Source organism: Lemur catta, chromosome 3, assembly GCF_020740605.2.
Source record: "Lemur catta isolate mLemCat1 chromosome 3, mLemCat1.pri, whole genome shotgun sequence".
In the NCBI taxonomy this organism is placed as follows: Eukaryota; Metazoa; Chordata; class Mammalia; order Primates; family Lemuridae; genus Lemur; species Lemur catta.
In genome coordinates, this window is record NC_059130.1 from 77224145 (window position 1) to 77235040 (window position 10896).

General features: G+C 46.1%; 1 protein-coding gene across 1 annotated transcript in view; it reads right to left on the reverse strand.

Annotated features, from left to right (window-relative positions):
* Window positions 1-3381, reverse strand: part of CACHD1 (cache domain containing 1) — a 202100-nt gene extending 198719 nt beyond the window's left edge. Inside the window, exon 1 of the mRNA XM_045547842.1 lies at window positions 3124-3381. Within this exon, the coding sequence (XP_045403798.1) occupies window positions 3124-3381 (258 nt within the window). The remainder of the gene's footprint in view (window positions 1-3123) is intronic.
* Window positions 3382-10896: the final 7515 nt, after the last annotated feature.

The window sequence follows — 10896 nt, forward strand, 5'->3', positions numbered from 1 at the left end:
AATTGGTTGGTGCAACTCATTTAAAGATTTTTTTTTTTTAATTTTGTCCATTATTATGAAGGAACAACAAAAAATCATGAGTAGGCAGCCTTCATTAGACAACTTTTCCAAGAAAATCTTTATGCTAGACTGCTTTTCAAACTGTCTTCTCTAGCAGCAAGCACAAAAACCAGTCATGGGACATGATAGTGCTGAAAGAAGGCCTGGGTTTTGTTTTTGTAAAATCACCCCTTGCAACCTCTTGTGAGTAGTGTGTGCTGCCATTAGCAATGCTGCAAAACAATAGGCCTGTTTTGAGGGCTACTTTGCAATTTCTCAAAATTGAAAATTGCCTTTGGAGAATTTCAGCAGAAGCAATATAAAAGTCTGAAAATTGGCTTTTTACACATAAACAGACCTACAGAAAGTTTCTCATAAAATGAGATGCTGTCCTGAAAGGCCACAAAATTTCGATGTTGTGCTTGAAATGCCAAGGTCAAATGAAAGGAGTCAATCCCTTAAGCGAGGGAAGGCATTTCTTTCCCACACTTTCCTGCAGAGACACAACCTCAACCCTCCCCCACCCCACCATCTTCATATGCAAGTCTGACCCAATCCAGCTCACCTTAACATCCATGAGGCTACCTACCTCTGAACAACAGATTAGCTCCACGTCTGTAAAACCCAACATTCCGCAGGGGAGTACTACATAATCTACACTTTAGGTAACTAAACCCACATAATTTCAGGCCCACTGAACAAATCCCAAAGGTTTACAGAGAAGAATATGGGGCTCAATATCTTTGTTTTAAAGGCCAGAAATCTAACCGGCATTGTATTTATTACCAGTATTCCCCCCGGCAGTCTAACTAAATTAAAGAGAGACTTTCTCTAATTTTACCACATAGAGGCAAGTGGCAGATCAATGTACATCTCAAGAAGAGGAATTTAAATACAGTATTGCGGCTCCTTTCAAAAAACAGAGAGAGGGAAAAAGAGAGGGAGAGAAGCCACTTCACGTTTCGCCAGACAAAACCCTGTCCACAGGAGGTCTGTTTCCACAAAGAGGCTGCAAAGGTGTTAGAAAGAGGCCAGTTGGGAGGAGATAAAGGGCCATTTGGGCACCAACCCCCCACCGAGCAGAGCTTTTTTTCTGAAGTGTCCTCTTTTCAATGGGGAAGTCTTTTAAAACTACATTTGCTTAGGATCCCTACCTGAATGACAATGTGTTGGGATCCAATTTCACCTTTTGTCAAAGACTGGGTGAGAAACAGTAAAATGGCTGTCAGCATCTTAGAAAAAGCAAGTCCTTAGCTTACATGGGGAAGGGGGAAAAAAAACACCCAGGATTCCTTGTCCAGCCCTAGTGATGAAGCGAAGGTGACAAATGCCTACTAATCCTACCATCACAGTCCAAAACTGTAATATATTAAATTTCCTTTACTAAAAGAGGTGCCTCTATGCAAAAATACAATTCTGTTTGTGTTGTGAACTGAAACATTCACCACTAAAAAGAAAATCCTAGTTTTCCATCTCCTCCAAAAGTCACTTCACTCCTAAGAACTCAGCAATAATCAGAAATCAGAAATGCACACGGAAAAAAAAAATAACTGACTCTGAACCTGAAAGATCTGCAAGGAAAGGGAAAGTTAAATGATGTGTCTTAAAAGCTTATGTATTACTATGCAAATGAAGAAAATGTGACTCCATCACACTTCAAGTCTAAATGTCTACAAATAAATGTAAAATTCCCGTTCAAGCAAACCATCTACTTCTCAATCTCACCTCACCCTTACAAAAAAAAAAAAAAATCCCAATCGTCTTTTTCTAGAGTGAAAAATGCCTGTGGAACTTGCTTTAGGAAAATTTTTATCCTCTTGGGAGGAGACTGGGATGGGGAATAAAGGTTTAAAAAAAAAAAAAAAAGACGTCGGAAACCTGAATGCCAAAGTGACTCAAACACCTCTCCCGGTGGGAGGTAGGAGTGGTCACAGTAGGACAGAAATCAGAAACCTATACCAAGAACACATTCCTGGAAACTTCGCTCTTCCGAAGGCCACATTCATCACCACGGTTGTTGTTACAATATATAAGAAAATGGTGTTATTTTACGTAAAAACGTTATAGCAAGGGTTTCAGACTTGGAGTGTCATCTCAGCCTCTCCCAATCGAGTGGCCTTTTCTGCCAAGTAGATTAAAATAACGGCGGGACAGAATCTCCAGGTGGTTGCTGTTTAGCAATTTTTACTACCGTTGATAATTAGTAGCATCATCAGGATTCTTTAACAGCCGCGGGCAATTTTTCTCTAAGCAACGCCCCCCTTCCCCTCCTGGGGTGGACCGACAGGGCGAACAATCTGGAGAAGTGGGGACCTTACTCACTTTGCTCTCTGTTTTCCTCACCCCCAAAAAGGCACACACAAAACAAAAATCATACAACGGGCAGCACGCAACCCACAACAGGAAAAGCGAAGAGCAACAAAAAGAGTCCCCCACCAGGACTACAGTTGGGAATGTACCCGGAATCTGCGGAGCCGGCCCCTCCCCCAGGGCACCCGGGCCGCTCTCCGCTGGGACCCAGGTGGCCCTGGAGCAGCTGCACACGCCGCGGTGCCCTCCCTCCCGGCACCATCGGCTCGGCAGTGAGGACCCGAGGACGTGATCCAGGAGGTGCAGTGGGAGCCTCGGAAAATCATCCGAGCCAGGCAGGGCTGGCTGCTCCGGGATGGGGACACAAAGAGGGAAGGAGAGTTTGCAGGGGTGGCGAGGAGAAAACAATTCTACTGGGGAAATGTGTGCAAATTAGGGAAGGAAGTCCGAGGAAACCGAAGAATCCTTCCGAGATAAAGGAGCTGGTGCTCAGAACAGGGGGGCTGTGCTGGGGAAAGTGGGTTCTGCGCAAAGGGCAAGGAATTCCGCAGAGGAAAAGGGGGGCGGCAGATGAGTGCAGGGAAGAGGAGTTGGCGTGTTGTCAGGGCGTCTGTGCAGAGGACTGACGGGTCCGGCAGGAAAGGGGTATCTGCGCACGCAAGAGGAACCGATGCAGAGTCTAGGGGACCTGTACCGGGCAATGGGACCTGGCTCTGCGCAGAGGAGAAAGGCAGGATGCCTGGCAAGTTAGGGGACACGAAGAAGGCCACTTACCTGCATGGTGACGACCCCCAGCTCCTCGGCTGCCAGCCTCCGCATCTGGCTCGCCAGCACTTGTGCCTCGTCCAGGATGGAGAAGTCGGCGTCGGCCATGGCGCCCAGGAGCCAGCACGCGACCAGGCAGAGCAGCCAGAGGGGCGGCCGCCGCGCCCCGGCCCCGGCCCCGGCCCCGGCCCAGCCAGGCGAGCCCGGGCAGCGGCGGGTCAGGGCGGCCGCCCCCGCCGTCTCCTCTTCCGCCGGCTGCCGGGCCATGCCGGCTGCCCCCACTCCCCGCCGACGGGCTCCAGGCGCGGGGAAGCGGGGAGGGAGCGGTGGGAGGTGCGCCCAGGGCCCGCTCGGCGCACCCCGCAAAACTTTCTTCCTCTTCTGCAGACTCGTCTCCGCGCCGCGGTGGCGGCGGCGCCCAAACTTAGGGGGCGCCTGGCTACAGCGCGGGAGCGCGGGCGGCCACCATCGCCCGGCTCGGCGGCGGGCGGGCGGGAGAGGAAGCGGCGGCGCGAGCGGTCCCCAGGAGCCCGGCCCCGCACGGCCCCGCGGCGCGGCGGGGGTCCCCCAGAGCCCCGGTGCGGCGGGCCGGGCTGCGCGGGCCGCGGGCGGACGGTCGGAGCCGCGCGCCGCGCGGCTGTGGCTTCCCCCGAGTCCGGGCGCGGCGAGGCGGCGGCGGCGGCGAGGGCGGGCGGCGGCAGCCGGGGAGGAGGCGCGGCGACCGGGCTGCGAGGCTGGGGCAGCCGCCCGAGCGCGGAGGGAAAGGGGGAGGTTTAAAAAAACACACAACTGAAAGAAAGAAAGAAAGAAAAGCGGCGGGGGAAAGGGAGGTGTCTGGTGCCACCACGCTGCGCTCCGGCTCCGTGCACTTCCCGGCGCGGCCGCCGCCGCCGCTGCTGCTGCGGTGATTTATGGAGGCAGCGAGAGAGGCGGGGAAATGCCTCGGTCGCCCCTCCTCTCTTTCCCTCGCGCCCGCCTCAGAACCGGCCCCCCGAGTCGCCGGGGGCCGGAGACCCGACTCTCTTCTCGGGTACCAGCCCGGCCGCGGGAAGGGGGCCGCTCGGACCTTCTCGCTGCGGGACAGCGACCCACCCCAGCTCTCGCCGCCTCGGCCCACGCGAGGGAGCCGGGGTCCCACCCGTTCCTGGATCCACCCAGCGAAAGTCCCTTTAAGTTCCAGGACGCTGGCTTTCTGCCTGGCAGCGATTGGGGAAGGAGGCGACTGCCATTTGTGCGTCCACTCCCTTTCCTCAATGTTAATGATCGCCACAGCCAGCTCGCGCGCGGGCTACAGATTTCCTTTTGCAACCAGCTACTGTGTGCCCGGCACCGTGCTCTGGGGCTTGTATACAGTATTCTTTAATCTCCACTGCATCCCCCATGAGGTACGTATCTTTATCCCAAATTTTTAGGTAACAATGACTGAGGCTTAGAGAGGTGGAATAAATTGCCGAAGGTCACCCAGGGGATTAAGAGGCAGATCCAGAATTTATTTAAGCACAAGTCTCACTCAAAGACTCTTGCTCTTAAACACGACAGGGTTCTTTCAGCTCTCTTTGGAAATGAACCAACTGATCCCATCAAAAGCAAAAAAAAAAGAAGAAGAAGAACTGAACCAGAGTTCACCACACACACCTGGCATCCCAAGCATGGAGAGGCAAGTTAACCTTCCTGTTTGCTCCTGACTCCTGGCTCAGGCTTGCTGAGAAATCGCCTGTTGGAAGCACCTGGAACAAGTGGATGGTGTGTGTGTAAAGCAGTGTGTGTGTGTGTCTGTGTAAAGCAACCATTCTCCCTTCCAATCACTATTAGGTTGCTGCTTGTAGATTCCTAGACAACAGAGCCAACCCCGGGGCTACCTAGTAGAGGTTGGTAGCAAGACTAGAACCTGGATTTAGTACTTTCCATTTTACAGCAAAACCTTCTGTTTTACTTCTTTGACTACATTATATTAAAAACTAACCTTTTCTTGTAAACTCTCCATGGCCCGTTTTTACCTCACTGTGATCACTTCTAACAATCAGCACTGAGATTGAATCCCAAGGACAATACTTATTTGCTGTCATCTCTGTAAAACTTCTCTTAACCTGAGTTTTTTCATCTGTACAATGTAAATACTACTGCTCAGAGGTTTTGTGAAAAGACACATAAAGCACTTAGCACAGCACTGGAACATAGAAGCACCCGATAAATAGTGGGTATGATTCTGCAAACTGAATCTCCGAGAGAGCAAACGTTACAAATGAGCTAAGAAAGCCAATCAGAGAGAAGCAAGAGTGGGAGTGCGTAGCACTGGTGGCCTGTTACAGAAACTATCACCAAGAACCAGAACTAACTTGATTTCAGGACTTTCTCATTCCAAATCCAGTCTATAGGTTATATTAATAACAGACTCTTTTTTCTCTCTTTTGTCTTGATGTAACTCTACAGATCAAGTTCAATCATCCACTCTATACAGAGAGGACACTATTGACTATGTAACTATTGGAACTATAAAATGACAAAAAAAAAAAACTGCTAAGTGGGTCACAACTGATCCTAGAAGATCGCAGATGACCATGAAACTGTCTGCTGGCTTTATCTTCTCTCCAGAGTGTTCCTGTACCCCTTGCTTGTGACCAAGTCGGACATCTCTTCATTATCTGCTTCCTTTCCAGAAGTTACAGCACTTAACATGCAGCCTTGCAACTGTCCATTTGCAAATCTGTTTTCTCCACCTTACTGTTTCTCAAGGTGTGTTCTACCAACCGTCTAGAGAGGAAACACTTATCAGGGACCGTGTCTGCCTTATTCATTGCCAGACTCTAGCACAGTTCTGGACCCAGCCTAGAAACCCAAAAAATGTTGAACCAAGGAATTGGGAAAAAGAAATTAGGAAAGTGTGTGAATCATTAACTCTGAGCAAGGAGCTGCACTAACAATTTTGTTCTTGACTGCTAAAGAAGAACTAATCAAGAGTCCTCATCAAACTGGCTGTTCTTCCATGTTTTCGAAAATACAAAGCTACTTCAATGATAGACCACCTCATGGTACTTACTGGCCAAGATGCTCAGCACAAAAAACTCCATGTCAAACTGTTTTGAAAAACTCTTGGCCTGATTTCCAGAAATGTGATGTGGAGTTTTCAAGCTACCATGATTCCCTTTGCATGCTCTGAGGGGGGAAATAAAGCCCAAGTTAGCAACAAATTCTCAGCATAATGCTGCTGGCAGGTCTCCTATTCAAAACAATAACCAGATGCAAACTATATTGAACCTGTGAACTCAGGGCCCGGAGGAAAATAAAACCTGTAACGCCAAGGGCAGAAATTGTCACTTCCTCATTAACTTTTATGATTTCAATTCTCAACAAGTGTGATTCATTATTAAATAAACAGAAATGGCTAATGGTAGACTGAATCCTAGAACTCAGATTCTCTCTGTTTTTCACATTCCTCCTTTTGATTTTAAAAATCTTCCCACTTCCCTTCAAATTGGGAGCCAGTAATAGTAGAATAACAGTAATAGGTTACTGAGATTCTACCATGGGTCAGGCATTGTATATGGCACACAACATATCATTTCTTGACCTCTTAGTATGTTTTCTATGTCCTATCATTTAAGCATCAAACAGATTACTGCAATTTTATACACAGGGAAACTGAGGCTCAGAAAAGTTAAGCAACTTGATCAAGGTTACAGGCTAGTAAGCAGCAGAGCCGTTTTACTCCTAACTCAGTTCTTTTGCCACTCTATCATGTGCCTTTCCCTAAAAGAAAAAATTATAATAGTTGGCACCCCATAGATTCCTACCTAAGAGACATCCTTATTTCCAAGGCAGCAACTATTTTTCCCTGTTAATTTCAACAAACATTTATTGAGTATTTGCTGTGTACTGATGATTTTGCTGGGTGCCAGGGATACAAAGATGAATATGACTGGTTGTCCTTAAGAACTTTACAGTTACTGGGAAAGACAGAGAATTTTAAGACCAATAATATTACATACAGCAAGTGCCTCAGGGCTGTTCCACATGCTATTCCCTGTGTCTTAATGCTCTTCCTCCAAATATCTGCATTTCACTGTTAAGAACTGTGAAGGGTCTGAGACTTTAATTGCAAGCCAACAAGTCAGCTTGCCACAGCCTCATGGATGCTGGCAGGAAACATCAGACTCCCAGGTTAGAGACAAAGGACTGTATTGCTCACAGCAATAGCAGTAGCCAGAGCGTCAGCATTTGTGCCAGTCCTGAAGACTCCAATTCCCACAGGGCAACATGAAGAGGACCAGGTGACTCCTGCACACATCGGCTAGCATTGAAGGAGAGGAACCCCAAGCTTAAATAACCCAAATCTTTTATAATGAAATGTGCAAACAAAACTGCCCTTTGGCCCAGAAGAGATATCTTTAATGTACTGAATGAAAGCAAATTTTCCCTTTGCTCTAAAGAGAGACTATTTCTAACTGCAAAGGCTGTTCACCAAACAAAGATCCATGAAAATATAGTCCACAACAAAAGGACAGTTAGCGCCTTGCTCACAAGGCATGCAGAAATGCAAGAAATCCACAGAGAATTGTCTCCTCGCATCACCTCCTAGTCTGGGCTCAAATGTAAAGAGACGCCTTCCCTAACCATTCTGTTTAAGGTTATAACCCCAATACCCTCCCTAAAGGAATTCCCTACACTCTACCTCTCTATAGTACTTACATCATCTAACATAATACATATATTTCTTTTGAGACAGGGTCTCTCTCTGTCACTTGGGCTAGAATGCAGTGGCATCATCATAGCTCACTGTAACCTTAATGACTTAAGTGATTCTCCTGCCTCAGCCTCCTGAGTAGCTGAGACGATAGGAGTGAGCCACCACACCTGGCTAATTTTTCTATTTTTTGTAGAGAGGTCTCATTCTTGTTCAGGCTGGTCTTGAACTCCTGATTTCAAGCGATCCTCCTGTCTCCCAAAGTGCTAGGATTACGGGTGTAAGCCATCGCTCCTGGCCCATGATACATATTTGTTTACTTATTTTGTTCACCGTAAGCTCCACAAAGGCAAAGATTTTTGTGTGTTTTATCAACGTCCTCAGTGTCCTCTGTGTGCCTGGCACATAGTAAGTTCTCAGGAAATATTTGTTGAATTAAGAAATATTTAATACAATATAGATGGCCAGGCATGGTAGCTCACACCTGTAATCCTAGCACTTCGGGGGCCATGGCAGGAGGATCATTTGAGGCCAGGAGTTCAAGACCAACCTGAGCAACATGGTGAGACTGTTTCTACAAAATATAGAAAAGTTCGCTGGGCATGCTGGTGCATATCTGTAGTTCAAGCTACTCATGAGGCTGAGGCAGGAGGTCTGCTTAAGCCCAGAAGTTTGAAGTTGCAGTGAGCTATGATGACGCCACTGCACTGTAGCCTGGGCAACAGAGCGAGACCTTGTCTCAAAAAAACAAATATAATATAATATGGAAAGCTCTAGAGAGGTGGTTATGCACTAGGTACTATGGGAGGTCAAAGAAGGTTCCATAGAGGAGATGACACCTGAAGGTAAGGATAAGTAAGGGTTAGTCAGGCAAACAAACAAACAAACAAACAAACAAAGCATCCCTGGAGGAGAGAAAAGCATTCAAAAATGTACAAAGACCAAAGCAACACGACTAGAAGAAAGGAACTAGAAGAAGTTTGGGGTTTCTACAGCATCAAGTGAGGAGAGCAGGGATAAGGTTGCTGGTGAAGACAGAGATGTTGGTCCTTGGCCAAGGGACTCGGGCTTTTTCTGTGAGGGATGGGGAGCCACAAGAGGGTTTGAAGTAGGGGAGTGACATTTATGAAGATTACACCGTCGCTGTGTGGAGAATGGATTTAAGGCAGGGGCCTTTACTCAGAGATTCAGTGACTACACTAAATAACAGCTCACAAGTATCTAAATATTTCTGAAGAGAACACTGCAATTTCTAAGGGAAAAGTATGATGTAGGTTTTTATTTTAAAAAGTCAAAACAAAATAAAAACATACCCAGAGCTTTAGCAAGATCCCTCACAACTTTGTAATAAACGTAATAGTAATAACTTACATATAACTTAGGGAGTTTTAAAAAGCAAATAGCAAGAATTGACTCTCAGCTGGTCATTTTTTATTTTTATTTGTTTGGAGTGCATTGGCCTCATTATAGCTCACTGCAACCTCAAACTACTACTGGCCTTAAGCAATCCTGCTGCAGCCTCCCAGAGTGCTAGGATTACAGGCAGCCACTGGCCTTGTCATTCTTCATACTGAAATTAAATGACACTTTCTTTCCATGGGCTTGGTGACTCCTTGATTAGACACAGTGAATAGTGTAGTTCTTTCCATCTTACTAAAGTTTAAAAATTTTCTAAAAATCAATTTCAGAGTAATAGAATTATCAGTAAACCAAATCAAAGCAACTATAGGGTGAGAACCTACTATGTACAAGGGACCGTGCTACTTGCTCTGAGTTTATTCACTTGCAAGAGAGGCAAGACTTAGAACAACACAAAGTGAAATAGAACAACACAAAGTGAGAAGTTTAAACTACCTATCAAGGGTGGAATAGGAGAAACGAAACAAGCAAATGAATTGCGCAGGCAGTAGTTTGCCTAGTGAAATGATGACTATATATGGAAATAATATTAGTAGCTAACAGTTTCTGAGTGCTTACGAGGTTCTAGGCATGATGCTGTGTGTTTTAAATGGAATGATCTCATTTAATCCCTAAAACTCTCTGAGTCATAATAATAACATTTATTGAGCTCTCACTAGGTTGCAGGGACTATGCTATGTTTTAAATGGATTATTTTATTTAATCCCTGCAAAGAAACTATTAATAGATATAATCATCCCCACTTTACATATTAGGAAACTGAGGTTTAGGGAGATTGAGTTTTTTGCTCAAGTTTTCAGAAATAATATGTGTTGGTGTCATTATTTAAATCCAGGCCATCACTTTTAATGACAGTATTCTCCTGCCTCATAAAAACAGGTATATGTTATGATTAAATTCATCTTGCAAAGGTGGAAACTAATGTTCAGAAAAGTGGGGCCATCAATACTTGTCTGAATGAAAGCCACAATACAGGAACTTAACCACAAAATATCCTGAAGGATCAGAAACACTAATGGTATAAATGTTATATTTTACTAGTGTCATCCAGCTGACTTGAATTCAAATTAGTATATGAGTAACTTGGTGGTAAATGGTCAAACCAGATTCATATTTTAAAATTCTTTATCATTCACTCATGCCAGGGACTTTGCTACATGCTAGAGAGCAGGGATGTGACAGCCACACTCCCTGCTCTTTGGAGCTTACAGCTTGGTGGCAAGGACAGGTGATGAGCCTAGTAAATACAAAAACAAGGAATTACGAAATTATATGTTCACATCAGTGCTCCTGTCTCAAAGTGTACTGATGTTCCCATACCATTAGAGAATTCTAGAATTCCTACTGCAGTGGATGTGTATACTGAGCATTGTAACTTCACCCTACAGCCCCAGGGGCCAAGAACCTTTGAGTGTCCAAGCAAGCCCTTGCCAGGGCTGTACTAAAAACATGCAATGAGAACCTCAAAAATGAGTCCAGAAGACCTGTCTTTTCACCTGCCATTCATCACTCTAGGTTTCCCTGGTCCATTTCGGTCCACTCTTAACCCCACATTCTCACCTTCTGCACCCCTTGGTTTGATGAGACATGTTGGACCCACTACTTCGGTATGTCACCCCAGACACATTTGGATTATTCACTCCCTGGCACTGGGCATCTAAACGCTGCTACCCTTCCCCTCA